Source organism: Heptranchias perlo, chromosome 5 (assembly GCF_035084215.1).
Source record: "Heptranchias perlo isolate sHepPer1 chromosome 5, sHepPer1.hap1, whole genome shotgun sequence".
NCBI lineage: Eukaryota > Metazoa > Chordata > Chondrichthyes > Hexanchiformes > Hexanchidae > Heptranchias > Heptranchias perlo.
In genome coordinates this window covers 23,691,111-23,708,713 of record NC_090329.1, presented here as the reverse complement: position 1 = coordinate 23,708,713, position 17,603 = coordinate 23,691,111, and the positions used below count along the sequence as shown (strand labels likewise).

Below are 17,603 nucleotides of genomic sequence, written 5' to 3'. Positions count from 1 at the left end.
TTTACTGATGTGCATCATCCAGATTGAGTCATTCCTTTCGTGAATCTGGTTTTAACTTCAAAGACACCAGATTGAAATGAAAGCATAATCAAAGTAATGCTACAGACAAAACTTTTCATTCTACTCGAAAAACATTGACCTGCTTTTTCTTGTTTCAGATGCTGTTGGACCTATAATGTATTTCCAGCATTTTCTGTTTTTATTTAAAATATTGAATATCGATCTAAATTTGAAGTTGAATTGTTTTCCTCTTAGAAAAGTTTGTTTTGCATAAAGAAAATGTGTGCTTGTTTTCCACAGGGTAGTCAGAGGCCTCTTTCTGAGCTGCAGTGGATTAAATCAGATGACTGAACTAATTTATCTAGACTCTGTTAGATCCTACGCACTGAAGGTTTTTGAAACCCTAATCCTGTGCCTTGGAGATCAACAGGTCGATGCAGGAATGCAAGGTGAAGAGACTAATGCAGGGGACTCTGCTCTGCATCCCAGTGACACTCCAAGTAGCCAACATACTGTACTGCATAAAAGTGAGATACAGCAAAGTCTAAGTAAGTTTTACGCTGTTCTGAAAGAATCATACCCCAAGAAGAGGAGAGCTAAAAACACCGACATCCACTTAAATGTAATAAACTTGTTTCTTTGTGTGGCGTTTCTGTGTGTCAGTCAAGAGCCTGAATCAGATCGTGACTCTGCCATTGATTCTGAAGACACCTCAGGCTATGATAGCACAGCCAGTGAACCTCTGGGCAACATGCTTCCTCACTTGTCACCAAACAGTGTTGTTTTGCCTTCGAAAGAGCAGATCAGACAGGCAGCAGACGTGTGGTCTGTGTGTCGTTGGATCTACTTGAAAAATATAGTGTTTCAGAAACAGTTTCATAAAATTGGTGGCCTGGAGGTATGTCGTAGACTGATAACGATCATCATTCAGAGGATTTCCAACACCAAAGAAATCAACATAAAAGAAAACAAAGTCAATACATTTATACTTGGTGGAAATCAAAGGGAATTGGAAATTGGCTCGGATTCAGCATCAAGTCCGGTGGCCAAAAAAGATTTATCAGATGTCAGCAGTAGTGAGGAGTCTATTAAACCAGAGTCTGAAATTGTTAAAACAGCAGCAGTATTTGGAGACCAATTGGATGCACAGGGTGTTGTCCTAGAAGGTGATGAGACGCCAAAAGATTGGGATGTTGTGGAGCAGGAACAAAGTAAAGCAGAGGAGGAATGGGCACTCCAGAGCATCAGGCTGTTGGAAGCTTTATTAGCTATCTGTCTGCACACTTCCGTTTCTTCTGGGAAAACAGATTTGGAGCCTTCTCTGCAGGTACGTTTTTTAATCATTTTTCTCGCGTCCTGGCAGCACGATAGGGCGTCAACATGCAACCCGGTATGGTGGGGCATGGGTCCACAATCCTAATCTCTCAGTCCCAGCTGCCTCGCTGTGGTGACTATGCCAATAGAATCATTACTGGGTCACAGTTGCATGCCTCTCAGCAGCTTGTGACATTTGCAAAGACCTGGGAGCAGGTCAGCCATTGCCCTCTTGGTTATGTGTGCTATGAAATGCAGAAAGTTTTTTTTTATTCGTTCATGGGATGTGGGCGTCGCTGGCAAGGCCAGCATTTATTGCCCGTCCCTAATTGCCCTTGAGAAGGTGGTGGTGAGCTGCCTTCTTGAACCGCTGCAGTCTGTGTGGTGGAGGTTCTCCCACAGTGCAGTTAGGAAGGGAGTTCCAGGATTTTGACCCAGCGACGATAAAGGAACGGTGATATAATTCCAAGTCAGGATGGTGTGTTTCTTGGAGGGGAACGTGCCAGTAGTGTTGTTCCCATGTGTCTGCTGCCCTTGTCCTTCTAGGTGGTAGAGGTCACGGGTCTGGGAGGTGCTGTCGAAGAAGCCTTGGCGAGTTGCTGCAGTGTATCCTGTGGATGGTACACACTGTAGCCACGGTGCGCTGATGGTGAAGGGAGTCAATGTTTGGGTGGTGGATGGGGTGCCAATCAAGCGGACTGCTTTGTCTTGGATGGTGTTGAGCTTCTTGAGTGTTGTTGGAGCTGCACACATCCAGGCAAGTGGAGAGTATTCCATCACACTCCTGACTTGTGCCTTGTAGATGGTGGAAAGGCTTTGGGGAGTCAGGAGGTGAGTCATTCGCCGCAGAACCATCCTCTGACCTGCTCTTGTAGCCACAGTATTTATGTGGCTGGTCCAGTTAAGTTTCTAGCCAATGGTAACCCCCAGGATGTCGATGGCGGGGGATTCAGTGATGGTAATGCCATTGAATGTCATGGGGAGGTGGTTAGACTCTCTCTTGTTGGGGATGATCATTGCCTGGCACTTGTCTGGAGCGAATGTTACTTGCCACCTATGAGCCCAAGCCTGGATGTTGTCCAGGTCTTGCTGCATGCGGGCACGGGCTGCTTCGTTATCTGAGGGGTTGTGAATGGAACTGAATACTGTGCAATCATCAGCGAACATCCCCATTTCTGACCTTATGATGGAGGGAAGGTCATTAATGAAGCAGCTGAAGATGGTAGGGCCTAGGACACTGCCCTGAGGAACTCGTGCAGCAATGTCCTGGGGCTGAGATGATTGACCTCCAACAATCACTACCATCTTCCTCTTTGCTGGGTATGACTCCAGTCACTGGAGAGTTTTCCCTCTGATTCCCATTGACTTCAATTTTTCTAGAACTGCTTGGTGCCACACTCTGTCAAATGCTGCCTTGATGTCAAGGGCAGTCACTCCCATCTCACCTCTGGAATTCAGCTCTTTTGTCCATGTTTGGACCAAGGCTGTAATGAGGTTTAGAGCCGAGTGGTCCTGGCGGAACTCAAACTGAGCATTGGTGAACAGGTTATTGGTGAGTAAGTGCCGCTTGATAGCACCGTCGACGACACCATCCATCACTTTGCTGATGATTGAGAGTAGACTGATGGGGTGGTAATTGGCCGGATTGGATTTGTCCTGCTTTTTGTGGAGAGCACATACCTGGGCAATTTTCCACATTGTCGAGTAGATGCCAGTGTTGTAGCTGTACTGGAACAGCTTGGCTGGAGGTGCAGCTAGTTCTGGAGCACAAGTCTTCAGCACTACAGCCGGGATGTTGTCGGGGCCCATAGCCTTTGCTATATCCAGTGCACTCAGCCGTTTCTTGATATCACATGGAGTGAATCGAATTGGCTAAAGACTGGTTTCTTTGATGGTGGGGATATCGGGAGGAGGCCGAGATGGATCATCCACTCGGCACTTCTGGTTGAAGATGGTTGCAAACGCTTCAGCCTTGTCTTTTGCACTCACGTGCTGGACTCCGCCATCATTGAGGATGGAAATGTTCACAGAGCCTCCTCCTCCTGTTAATTGTTTAATTGTCCACCACCATTCACAACTGGATGTGGCAGGAGTGCAGAGCTTTGATCTGATCCGTTGGTTGTGGAATGGCTTAGCTCTGTCTATAGCATGTTGCTTCCGCTGTTTAGCATGCATGTAGTCCTGTGTTGTAGCTTCACTGGGTTGGCACCTAATTTTATTCTCTTCCCCCCCCCCCCCCCCCCCCACCCACCACTCCTCCTTGCTAAGCGAACCGAGACAAAAGGCTTACCTGGGTTGCACTTCTCTGCATTGAATTCATGTGGTGCTGTATATAATTGAACTTAAGCTCAATCCAGTATTGAGTCGAGGAATCAATATAATTTGATAGCTAGCATTTGAGGTTGTGTAAGCAGAATTCGCATGTAACTGAAAGACATGAAATTAAATCCATCTAAAGCTGCTTTCATGCTGCCTGTGTTTTAGTTTTGATTCCAGGAGATTAGTGTCTGTGAGTCTGCCCCTGGTGCTAACACTACTAAATCCTATTCCCATATCCTGGCAGCAGATTTGCAGACCCAGTTTGTTGTGGTTTATCCCTATGCTCTGGAACTCCCGTCTTAAACTTCTCTGCCTTCTCTTGCCTTCAAAAGCCTCCTTGATCAAAACCTATTTCCTGGCCGTGCTTTCCGTTATCTATCCTAACACCTCTACTACTGCTCCACTTCTTTTGATCCTCTGTGAAGCATCTTGGGACATTTACTACATAAAAAATTTTACAAGAATGCAAGTTTTAGTTATGATATCGAATTGGATATATACACTTGAAAAGGAGAAATTTGCAGGGCTTTGAGGAAAGAGCAGGGAAGTGGAATTAATTGGATAGCTCTTTGAAAGAGCCGGCACAGACACGATTGGCCGAATGGCCTCCTCCTGTGCTGGATGATTCTATGATCTCAAATTTTTATTGGAATGTTCAGAAACAATTTTTTGGGAAGGACATAGTTGAGGAGAAATGTAATAAAATTGATGAACAACAAAATTAGAATATAGAATCATCAAATTGTACAGCACAGAAGGAGGTCATTTAGCCCATCATACCTGCACCAACTCTGAAAAAGTTATCCACTTAGTCCCATTCCTCTGCCCTTTCCTCATACCATTTTAAAATTTCTCTTTTTCATATATTTATCCATTTCCCTCTTAATAGCTAGTATGGATTCTGCTTCCACCACTGTTTCTGGTAGGGCATTCTGCGCTAACAAGAAATCTCCAAACCTCTCACTTTGTTCTTGGTGATGATCTGAATGTTATGCCCTTCGGTTACCACCTCACCAACCAGTTACAAATAATCAGTTCCAAAGGAGAAGGGCAGAGACTGAAACTCAACCAATGAGGAAGAAGAAAACTGACATTGACCAACTGAGTGACCAAACACAAAAAAAAGATTCTGTTCTTCACCTGTACTGCTCTCTTGATTAGAGGAGGACACTGTCCAGCTCGTGGATGTTGGTGAGACTGCTCAACAGGGTTTTCAGCAGCAACAAGAACAACAATTTGCATTTATATAGCGCCTTTAACATAGTAAAACATACCAAGGCGCTTCACAGGAACATTATCAAACAAAATTTGACACCGAGCCACATAAGGTGATATTAGGACAGGTGACTAAAAGCTTTGTCAATTTTAAGGTTTTATGGAGTGTCTTAAAGGAGGAGAGAGAGGTAGAGAGGCTGATTCCTGGGATGGCAGGACTGACTTATGAGGAGAGATTGGGTCGACTAGGCCTATATTCACTAGAGTTTAGAGGAATGAGAGGTGATCTCATCGAAACATATAAAATTCTAACAGGACTAGACAGACTGGATGCAGGGAGGATGTTCCCGATGGCTGGGGAGTCCAGAACCAGGGGTCACAGTCTCAGGATACGGGGTATGCCATTTAGAATCATAGAAGTTTACAACATGGAAACAGGCCCTTCGGCCCAACATGTCCATGTCGCCCAGTTTATACCACTAAGCTAGTCCCAATTGCCTGCACTTGGCCCATATCCCTCTATACCCATCTTACCCATGTAACTGTCCAAATGCTTTTTAAAAGACAAAATTGTACCCGCCTCTACTACTGCCTCTGGCAGCTCGTTCCAGACACTCACCACCCTTTGAGTGAAAAAATTGCCCCTCTGGACCCTTTTGTATCTCTCCCCTCTCACCTTAAATCTATGCCCCCTCGTTATAGACTCCCCTACCTTTGGGAAAAGATTTTGACTATCTACCTTATCTATGCCCCTTATTATTTTATAGACTTCTATAAGATCACCCCTAAACCTCCTACTCTCCAGGGAAAAAAGTCTGTCTATCCAACCTCTCCCTATAAGTCAAACCATCAAGTCCCGGTAGCATCCTAGTAAATCTTTTCTGCAGTCTTTCTAGTTTAATAATATCCTTTCTATAATAGGGTGACCAGAACTGTACACAGTATTCCAAGTGTGGCCTTACTAATGTCTTGTACAACTTCAATAACACATCCCAACTCCTGTATTCAATGTTCTGACCAATGAAACCAAGCATGCTGAATGCCTTCTTCACCACCCTATCCACCTGTGACTCCACTTTCAAGGAGCTATGAACCTGTACTCCTAGATCTCTTTGTTCTATAACTCTCCAACGCCCTACCATTAACGGAGTGGGTCCTGGCCCGATTCGATCTACCAAAATGCATCACCTCACATTTATCTAAATTAAACTCCATCTGCCATTCATCGGCCCACTGGCCCAATTTATCAAGATCCCGTTGCAATCCTAGATAACCTTCTTCACTGTCCACAATGCCACCAATCTTGGTGTCATCTGCAAACTTACTAACCATGCCTCCTAAATTCTCATTCAAATCATTAATATAAATAACAAATAACAGCGGACCCAGCACCGATCCCTGAGGCACACCGCTGGTCACGGGCCTCCAGTTTGAAACACAACCCTCTACAACCACCCTCTGTCTTCTGTCGTCAATCCAATTTTGTATCCAATTGGCTACCTCACCTTGGATCCCATGAGATCTAACCTTATGTAACAACCTACCATGCAGTACCTTGTCAAAGGCTTTGCTAAAGTCCATGTAGACCACGTCTACTGCACAGCCCTCATCTATCTTCTTGGTTACTCCTTCAAAAAACTCAAATTCGTGAGACATGATTTTCCCCTCACAAAACCATGCTGACTGTTCCTAATCAGTCTCTGCCTCTCCAAATGCCTGTAGATCCTGTCCCTCAGAATACCCTCTAACAACTTACCCACTACAGATGTCAGGCTCACCGGTCTGTAGTTCCCAGGCTTTTCCCTGCCGCCCTTCTTAAACAAAGGCACAACATTTGCTACCCTCCAATCTTCAGGCACCTCACCTGTAGCTGTCGATGATTCAAATATCTCTGCTAGGGGACCCGCAATTTCCTCCCTAACTTCCCATAACGTATTATAGAACCGAGATGAGGAGAAATTTCTTCACTCAGAGGTGGTGAACCTGTGAAATTTTCTACCACAGAAGGCAGTGGAGGCAAAGTTATTAGATGTATTCAAGAAGGAGATAGATATATTTCTTAATGCTAAAGGGATCAAGACATATGAGGAAAAAGGGGGAACAGGTACTGAGTTAGAAGATCAGCCATGATCATTTTGAATGGCGGAGCAGGGCCGAAGGGGCTACTCTTGCTCCTAGTTTCTGTGTTTCTATGAGCGGTTGAGGGAGGGAATTCCAGAGCTTAGGGCCTAGGCAGCTGAAGGCACGGCCGCCAACGGTGGAGTGATTAAAATTGGAGATGTGCGAGAGGCCAGAATTGGAGGAGCGCAGTAGAATTGTAGGGCTGGTGGAGGTTACAGAGATAGGGAGGGGTGAGGCCATGGAGGAATTTGAAAACAAGGATGAGAATTTTAAAATTTGAATGCTGCAAGAAGTAATTAGGATGTTAATTATGAAATTTACATTTTCCATTTCTTAAAATTCCAGAACCTTTCTGTGGATGAAATATTGACTGAAATGCGGGACCTACTAGTTCGTTCTGGTATTGTTGATTCTGATCTGGCCAAGCCTCTCTTCGATTCCTTACAATGCGTGTCTCTGGGAGGCAGTTCTGTGGATGGCTATTCTGCTGAACAGGAGAGAAAAAAGGTGATACCCTAAGTTACGGTTATGTTAAATATTTATTGCAGGTTGGCTTTCTTGAAATGAATTTACTTTTTTGTTCTTTGTGCACACTGTTAAAATGTTACTAAAATGTTGCTTCACCTTGAACAAAAATCTCTGAAGCAGCAAAGTATTTATTTTCATGAGCTCATTTTGTAAGTTAATTTGATCTTCTTCAGCTTGCCTGCTCCTTCGGCAAGAAAAGTGGTGGGCAGGATCTCTTCTGAGGCTTCTGTCACTGCAGCTCTGAACTGGTAGTTAAGAGGTGTTGCAGTGCTGTATGATTGGCTAAGTTGTATTCTTGCCTTGCTTGTAATTTGTGTGTGGGTACTCCAAACGCTAAAATTCAGCAGACATTTTGCTACCAGTTAACTTTTCCCTAACAAGCTGAGGTTAAATTGTTTTTATATTTAAATGCAGCATGGCCTGTTTTGTTCTGTTAAACAATGTTATCTTTCATAAAGCAAATCTAATATAAGTGGCAGATTTAGTAACAACAACAACAACAACAACAACTACTACTACTTGCATTTATATAGTATCGTTAATGGAGGAAAACATCCCAAGGTGTTTTACAGAGGGATGGAACCTTAGCTGAAGGAGATATTAGGAGGGGTGACCAAAACCTTAAGTCATGAGATAGATTTTTAGGAGAGTCTTAAAGGAGAAGAAAGAGGTGATGACGTTAATTTTGAAAGGGATGGCGACAGTGTGAGAGGAGAAGGAAGCATTTACCATGTCAGCTAGCATGGGGGCCAGGAGAGTAATTAGGGTGGTCAGCAGCTTAGTGGAAATGTGGTCAAAAGAGTAAGGGTGGGTCTCATGGACAAGATGAGCTCGGAGAGACCATGAGGGGAGATAGAAGAGAAACTGAAGAGAGATGTGGGTTCAGAGCTAGGGCAGGGGGAACCTGGGCTGAGGTTTGTCAGAGGCCTGAGAGTAGATTGTTTACCTGCCCACTCCTTTGCAGAGTGCTGTGTGACCTGGGAAAATGTAAAAGGGGGAAAGAATTTTTTTTCAAAAACTGGTGGGGGCGGGAGGGGAGGAGGACAAGGGTGAAAGCTGGAATAATAGAATAAACCAGAAATCTATTAATTATGCATGAGCCCTCCCAGCTATTACTGGGGAGTAACTGTAGTCTTGTTTTATGCGCCTACAACTTGTGTCAATGTTTTAGATTTGGTCTGTCAGAATGTCCTTCAAAAAAAACTGTTGCTTCCAATGATGCCATGAGGTTGCAGCTAGGTGGTACCAGACCTGCTGTCCCATGTTGTGTAAAGCCCCAGGTATTGCGCTCTTGTGCCAGTTAGTTTTTGGTCATCTTTTTTGCTCCTTTCATTTATTCACTTGTCATCAAAGTTTAGGACTAAGTCTCTCTTCTTTAACAGGAGTACATAGCATTAGACAGGCGTTCTGTTATACAATCCAACCAGCTCAGATTTTTGTTTTTTGTTTCCCCTTTTCCCAGGAACATCACATGTCAAACCTAAAAGTGTCCTTTTCAGAACAAATATACAAAAGAAAGAAAACTTAATGCTTTTTGGTCATGTGTTAACACCAGCAACTGATCCTGTGCTCCCGAAGTGACCGTACAGAGAGCAAATAAAGTAGGGTAAAAACAAACCAGACCCCTAGCGTACAAGGGGCTGAGGTGAACAATGACATTTTACACTCGGCTCAGTGTGTACCCCAGATTGTTTGTGCTCATACTGTATGCTCTTCAGTACTGACCCATGCAATTTAACAAACTAAATGCCTCCGTAGTTGAGTCAGCATGTTTGCACCCATGCCTGCAATAGATGGCTGACGCTCACAATTGTTGTATAAAAATGTCCAACAGCCGAACCTGATACCTTGACATGTCAAATTTGCCTTGGGCTTACGAAACACACCCGTAAGGAACATTTGCTCTGGGTTGTCCCGCATTATTTAGAACAGGATCGCCAGGCCTAAGACATCCAGACACACTCAGTCGGATGCTGCTGATCACATATCAGCACTGAGGAAGCGCCTTGTGGTGCTAAGAACGCAATGAGTTCAGTAGACACCGAGGTCTTACATTCTTCATTAAGATAGAATTCTTCAGTAAGTTTGAAAGTGATGTAATTCAATCCAAAACTAGGTCTTAAATCTAAACAAAGGAAACTACGAAGATATGAGGCGCAAGTTGGCTATGGTTGATTGGGGAGCTGCATTAAAAGGTATGATGGTAGACAGGCAATGGCTAGCATTTAAAGAATTAATACATAACTTGCAACAAATATATATTCCTTTAAGGCACAAAAACCCAACAGGAAAAGTGACCCAACTGTGGCTAACGAGAAATTAAAGATAGTATTAAATCAAAGAAAGAGGCATATAAAGTTGCCAGAAAAAGCAGTAAGCCAGAGGATTGGGAGCATTTTAGAATTCATCAAAGGAGGACCAAGAAATTGATTTAAAAAAGGGGAAATAGAATGAGAGTAAACTAGCAAGAAACATAAAAACAGACTGTAAAAGCTTCTATAGGTATGTAAAAAGGAAAAGACTGGCGAAGGCAAATGTGGGTCCCTAACAGACACAGACGGGAGAATGTATAATGGGGAATAAGGAAATGGCAGAGAAATTAAAAAAATACTTTGTGTCTGTCTTAACGGAAGAAGACACAAAAAACCTCCCAGACATATTAGAGAATGAAGGGTCTGGTGAGAATGAGGAACTGAAGGAAATTAGTATTAGTAAAAAAAAAATAGTATTAGAGAAATTAATGGATCTGAAAGTCGATAAATCCCAAGGACCTGATGATCCACATCTCAGGGTTTTGAAAGAGATGGCTATAGAGATAATGGATGCATTGGTTGTCATCTTCCAAAATTCTATAGATTCTGGAATGGTTCTTGCAGATTGGAGGGTAGCAAATGTAACCTCACTATTTAAGAAAGGAGGGAGAGAGAAAACAGGGAACTGCAGACCTGTTAGCCTGACATCAGTAGTAGGGAAAATGCTAGAATCTATTGTAAAGGATGTGATAACAGGACACTTAGAAAATAATAATAGGATTTGACAGAGTCAACATGGATTTATGAAAGGGAAATCATGTTTGACAAACCTATTGGAGTTCTTTGAGGATGTAACTAGTAGAATAGATAAGGGGGAACCAGTGGATGTGGTATACTTGGATTTTCAGAAGGCTTTCAATAAGGTCTCACACAGGAGGTTGGTGAACAAAGTTAGAGCACATGGAATTGGGGGTAACATACTGGCATGGATTGAGAATTGGTTAACAGACAGAAAACAGAGAGTAGGAATAAACAGGTCTTTTTCAGGTTGGCAAACTGTGACTAGTAGGCAACCACAGGGATCAGTGCTTGGGCCCCAGCTACTCACAATCTATATCAATAATTTGGATGAGGGGACCAAATGTAATATTTCCAAGTTTGCTGATGACACAAAACTGGGTGGGACTGTGAGTTGTGGGAATGATGCAAAGAGGCTTCAAGGGGATATAGATAGGCTGTGAGTGGGCAAGAACATGGCAGATGGAATATAATGTGGAAAAATGTGAAGTTAAATGTGAAATGCAGAATATTTTTTAAATGGTGAGATTGGGAAATGTTGATGTTCAAAGGGACCTGGGTGTCCTTGTACATGAGTCACTGAAAGCTAACATGCAGGTGCAGCAAGCAATTAGGAAGGCAAATGGTATGTTGGCCTTTATAACAAGAGGATTTGAGTACAGGAGTAAAGGTGTCTTACTACAATTATATAGTGCCTTGGTGAGACCACACCCTGGAGTATTGTGTACAATTTTGATCTCCTCACCTAAGAAAGGATATATTTGCTGTAGAGGGAGTGTAATGAAGGGTCACCAGACTGATTCCTGGGATGGCGGGATTGTTGTATGAGGAGAGATTGAGTAGACTGAGCCTGTATTCTCTAGAGTTTAGAAGAATGAGAGGTGATAAGAACATAAGAACATAAGAAATTGGAGCAGGAGTAGGCCAATCGGCCCCTCGAGCCTGCTCCGCCATTCAATAAGATCATGGCTGATCTGATCCCAACCACAAATCTAAAGAACACAAGAAGTCGGAGCAGGACCCGGCCACACAGCCCCTGGGCCCTAAATCTCATTGAAACGTACAAAATTCTTATAGGGCTCGACAGGGTTGATGCAGGAAGGATGTTTCCCTGGCTGGGGAATCTAGAACCAGGGGTCGAAGTCTCAGAATAAACGGTCAGTCATTTAGGACTGAGATGAGGAGAAATTTCTTCACTCAGAGGGTGGTGAATCTTTGGAATTCTCTACCCCAGAGGGCTGTGAAGGCTCAGTCATTGAGTACATGCAAAACAGAGATTGATAGATTTCTAGATATTAAAGGCATCAAGGGATATGGGGATGGTGCAGGAAAATGGCATTGAGGTAGAAGATTAACCATGATCGTGTTGAATGGCGGAGCAGGCTCGAGGGGCCGGATGGCCTACTCCTGCTCCTATTTCTTATTTTCTTATGTTCTTCAAATGATATTTGTTTTACGCACACCACAAGTCCACCCACGTATCCCTGGAGGGATTTAGTTGTTTTGACGACAGGGGATGGGGAGTTAGCGCAAAGTGAGTTAGGTCAAAAGGAACTGCCATATTGGCACGGGTCCTGGGGATTTAACTGAGTGGGAGTAGGAGATCTTGTGTGGAAGTGCCTATCCACATTGTTGTGATGGTATTTTATGTACCTCCTCAGCACATGCTGAATGATTGGCATGGATCAGTTGGGCCGAATGGCCTATTTATGTGCTGTGCATTCTATGTAATTCCCCAGGTTGTACCAGGCTAGGATATACTTGTGTGTCGATGATCTATATCATTTTGAAAATGAAGACAACCCTGCAGGAATACAATCTGTCTTTCCAGTGCCTCATTATAACGAGAGTGAAAAATTAAATCCGTTTACATTAAGACCACTAATTCAGTTTTATACTGAATTTGCTCTAAATCGAGTCTTCTAAACATTGTCAAGTAATACTGCACACCTCAATTCAAAATTATATAGTTCAGATTCACAAACTGCCCATTTCGATTTTCCACTCCTGTTGTTCAGTTTGTTGCTCTGCAAACCTTATATTTCTTGGGGTTCAAGAAGCTGTGTAGATGCTCAGCAAGATCAAATGCAGTTTGGATCAGTAGATGTAAATTGAGTATTGTCTGCTGTGTGAACTGTTACTTGCAGTGTTCTTTAGCAATTAACTACAGTCTGAGCATTGTCTAGCTTGTGAATAAATTTCAGTGTCACATGTGCACATGTATCATTCTACAGTTGTATTTCAGATTTTGACTTTCCAAGTCTCTTTTATACTGGCAAAAATATTTTAGTTTAGTTTAGGGTGTCAGCCTTGGCTCAGTGGTAGCATTCTCACCTCTGAGTCAGAAGGTTATGGCTTCACGTCTCCCTCCAGAGACTTCAGCACATAGTCTAGACTGACATTTCAGTGCAGCACTGAGGGAGCGCTGCACTGTTGGAGGTGCCGTCTTTCGGATGAGACATTAAAACCAAGGCCCCATCTGCTCTCAGGTGGATGTAAAAGATCCCATGGCACTTTTTCAAGAAGAGCAGGGAGTTCTCCTGGTGTCCTGGCCAACATGTATCCCTCAACCAAACATCACTGAAACAGATTGCTGGTCATTTATCTCATTGCTGTTTGTGGGACCTTGCTGAGTGCAAATTGGCTGCTGCGTTTCACTACATTACAACAGTGACATCCTTATTCTTCATTACCCCTTGTGTTTGAGCTCCCTATCCCCCTCTTGGCCTTAGAGCATGTTTCTAAGGATTCCCTGGCGTCCTGATTTATTACTAATTCTTTATTGTCCATTTACACTGCCCCTGATCTCCCAGTGCACATTCATCTGTGTTATTCCATTCTGCTAATGCAGTGAGAATTGGAGAGTACCGCTAGAAAGCTGGGATATCATAGCTTTCCCAACTTTCAGATTCTTTTATTCTAACTGTAGGTAATCCAGTAGAAAGTTGATTTGATTTTCTAATTGAATTGGTATATTTTAATTTTAAAATGGGATGGTTAGTCAACGGTGTACTTATCTAAAGGTTTTCAATGTATAAGGACTTGCTTTTGTTTCTTCAAAACTTTCAATTATTCTACAGCAACAGAAAATGAATAATGAGACAGCCTTACAGACGGGGGACCTTTCAGAGGAGACAGAAGAACCACAGTATTGTAGCATCCAGCTTTTTGCAGAAGAGGAAGGGTATGAGGCTGATAGTGAAAGTAACCCAGAAGATAGTGCAGCCAAAGAGGAAGGTAAATTTGTTGCCAGGTTCCATATATTACACTTTTTCTTTCCACCTTGGTCAGCTCTGCTCAAGCACAAAAAGTCACAATGTAAATGACTAAATGTGTTTAACAGTATATGTTGAAGTACTTAGGATACAGCTATGAACCACAATTGGACTGTAAAATCATCCAAGCCCATACACAAACTGCTTAAATAACCAATTATTTAAGAGGCTGAAAACTCAGTAGTCAGCTAGTTAAGTCTTTGGTTTCACCAATTGTTATGACAATGGAAATCTGATGTAATGTGATTAAAATCTTACCGTTATTTATCAAATATATTTTTCATGATTTATATGGTTAAATTTTGGAGATTGTATGGGCTAATTTGCTTATAATTTAGATTAACTGATTAGTTTGGTTGTATAGGCAATAATGGGTACTTGGGATAAAAACAGAAAATGCTTTGTTTCCATTATTTTCGGTTTTTATTTCAGATTTCCAGCATCGGCAGTATTTTGGTTTTGAATGGGTACTTGGAAGTGGTTATGAGACCTATTGAAGGGCCAGGTGACACAAATTATGAGAAAAGATTGCAATAAAAATCTTATCTGCCTTGTAAACACTACATATTCATGTTATTTTATAATACTTTTCAAAGCAAATTTGATGATTGCTTGTTTCAGTTTTTGTCTGTGTTGATGCCAGGAGCGGTTGTTGAGTACATAAAAACAGGAGTAGGCCACTTAGCCCCTTGAGCCTGTTCCGCCATTCAATGAGCTCACGGCTGATCTATGACCTAACTCCATGTACACTCCTTAGCCCCATATCCCTTAATACTTTAGGTTAACAAAAATCTATCAATCTCAGATTTAAAATGAACAATTGAGCTAGCATCAACTGCCATTTGCGGAAGAGAATTCCAAACTTCTACCACCCTTTGTATGTAGAAGTGTTTCCTAACTTCAGTCCTGAAAGTCCTGGCTCTGATTTTTAGGTTACGTCTCCTAGTCCTAGACTCCCCAACCTGCAGAAATAGTTTTTCTCTATCTACCCTATCAGTTCCCCTTAATATCTTGAAAACTTCGATCAAATCACCCCTAATCTTTCAAATTCCAGGAATGCAACCCTAGTTTGTGTAATCTCTCCTCGTAATTTAACCCTTGGAGTCCAGGTATCATTCTAGTAATCCCTCCGAGGCCAATATATCCGTCCTAAGGTGCAGTGCCTAGAACTGAACACAATAGTCCAGGTGTGGTCTGACCAGGGCTTTGTATAGCTGTAGCATAACTTCTACCCCCTTGTATTCTAGTTCTCTAGATATAAAGCCTTTTTGATTATTTTCTGTACCTGTCCATGACATTTTAATGATCTATGTACATGGACCCCAAGTCTCTTTGGACCACCACAGTTTCGAGCTTTTCACCATTTAGAAAGTACTCTGATCCATCCTTTTTTGGTCCAAAGTGGATGATCTCACACTTGCCTACATTGAAATCCATTTGCCACAGTTTTGCCCATTCCCCTAATCTATTAATATCTCTTTGTAATTCTTATGAGAGACTTCATCAAATGTCTTCTGGAAGTCTATATAAACAACATCCAGCAACATTCCCCTGTCCACTACTTTAGTCACCGCTTCAAAAAATTCAGTCAATTTCGTCAGGCATGATCTACCCTTTACAAATCCATGCTGGCCCTCTCTGATCAGCTGAAAATTTTCAAGGTGTTCAGTCACTCTATCCTGATAGCTGTTGGTATGCTCCATTACATTGATGCACAGTGACTTTCTCCATGCCATTACAGCATGATAATTTCTACTTCTTCACAAACTTGATCCACAAGCAATGATGTAGATTTCAGATTCTTATTTGGCCTGGTCTATGTACTACTTTTCCAAGAAGCCAATTTATATTATGGTTCTAGACAATGTCTTTGTAGATGTCCAATGTAGATCACTAATGAAATGAACCTTGACTGACAATATGGATATCACTTATATTTGGAGACTTGACTGTTACTTTGGTTTTTCTCACGTGTTTCTTTGTCTTTCTTCTGCCATTTTCTTACACTATGCCTCCGATTCCTATTCTTGTGTTATTTAATGCTTATTTTTGTGTGTTTTTCTGATTGTATTTTCTTGTCGGGCAGGAGGTGTTTGGTATGTGTGTGGGGGGGGTGGGGTGGGGTAGGGGTGGGGGGAAGAGCTGCTTAGGGCTGCAGGTCAAATTTCCCATGGGTTGTGCAGAAGAAATGTGGATTTCAGAAGTTGTGGGTTGTGTGAATATCTTGTGCTGTGTACCATGTTCAATTAAATACCCACAGCCCCTTGATGATATTGCCTCCACCACTGCCTACGTTTTGGACTTTGCTGATGTTTTCTGTGATGTGCTGGCTACTAAAGTTTTGGCTTTGTACTACTGCATGTGGAGTAGCCCTTGTGTTTAACAGTGTGTCATTGTTGTGATTGTGTTAGTGACACCTTTTGGTTTATTCAGTGATGCCATGACTGTGAATAAGACTTTAGTGGCTGTTACCTCCATCATGAGTATGCATGTGTTACGGTAGAAGTGGTACCACTTGTGGTATGGTTCATCTATGATCTTGTTGCCATTCTTAACCATCTGTTTCCTTGTTACCTGTTGATTGAGTTGGTATTGCCCATCAGCTAACACCAGAGGTCCATTTACTTGCGTGTTCAGGATTTATGGCCATGTGCTATGATCCTCAGGTCATGATCACTCCCTGTAACTCCCTATCCCATCGCCACAGTGAGAAATACGTAGTTGTCTATCCCTGTTAGCCTCCAGGATCCTGATGGAAAAATAGGTGGGCCAAGAACATTTTTGGAGACTGGGGCTGGGAAATGGGTGCAAGTAAAATTTAAAAGTAATGTAGCCTAGAGTTCATGGTTTAAGAAAAATTTTGAACACTCTGACTTGGGGTCTTGGTTGGGAAACTGCAGGAAGGGAGAAGTTTTCAAGAATTGGGGTCAGGGCTGGGAACCTGCAGGGAGGGAACAACTTGCAAGCAGGCAGCAGTTTTCAAGAAGGGGTAGAGGAGGAAGAAGCACTGGGATTTCAAGTTTTCAATAGTCAAAAGTTGAGTTTAGGAGCCGGAACCTGGTGGGGGGTGGGGGGAGGCTGAAGCTTTTGAAGAGTTGGGCTGGGCCGATCTGAAACCGCAGAATGGAGAGGTGAAAAGTGTTGAAGAGGAAGGGCTGGGAACCACAGGGAGGGAGTATTTTGTCTGCAAATTTTGGGATGGTGATGAGAAAGTACCTGGAGTTTAGCTGGGGTGAGATTTGGGACCATGCTGGGCCAGGGCTGAGGACCTACAGGAAGGGAAAATTTTGTGGGAACCGAACAGTTTTCAAGAAGTGGGTAAAAAGGAAGCACTGGGAGTTTAGCTGATTTTTACATTTAATCTTGCTTGCAAAGGTATGTTTAACTTGAAGATTTTAAGTCAGAAAACACCTTGTTCTTTAAAACTTGTATAGGCAGCATTTTACTGTATAGGAGTTCAACACCATCTTTATTTCACACATCAAAGGAACCTGTACAACTCATGAGTAGTTCCCCTCGTGTGTAACTAATTCCATATTTGACAACTAAACTTGAAGTATCCTGTATAGCGTGAAAGAGCAATGAGTGAAGCAGCATGGGAGAGAGAAGTTTTCAAAAATGGAAAGGTCAAGGATAAAAAAGATGGTCATTTCTTTAAGCAGAGTGTTGGAAGAGAGATTGATATTGATTCAAGTGGGAGCTGCAGATTTTTCACAAAGATCAGTCGTGCCAAAATAAAGGGAATGGCCAGGTGGATGAAGGAGTGATTAGTGATGAAGTG

The 17,603-nt window shown here is 42.6% G+C and overlaps 1 protein-coding gene across 2 annotated transcripts in view; it reads left to right on the top strand.

Annotated features, from left to right (window-relative positions):
- Window positions 1-17,603, top strand: part of lyst (lysosomal trafficking regulator) — a 258,955-nt gene that overhangs the window by 130,360 nt on the left and 110,992 nt on the right. For both annotated transcript variants that reach the window (XM_067984126.1, XM_067984127.1), the window contains exons 6-8: window positions 301-1,327; window positions 7,315-7,476; window positions 13,628-13,784. In XM_067984126.1, the coding sequence (XP_067840227.1) occupies window positions 301-1,327; window positions 7,315-7,476; window positions 13,628-13,784 (1,346 nt within the window). The remainder of the gene's footprint in view (window positions 1-300; window positions 1,328-7,314; window positions 7,477-13,627; window positions 13,785-17,603) is intronic.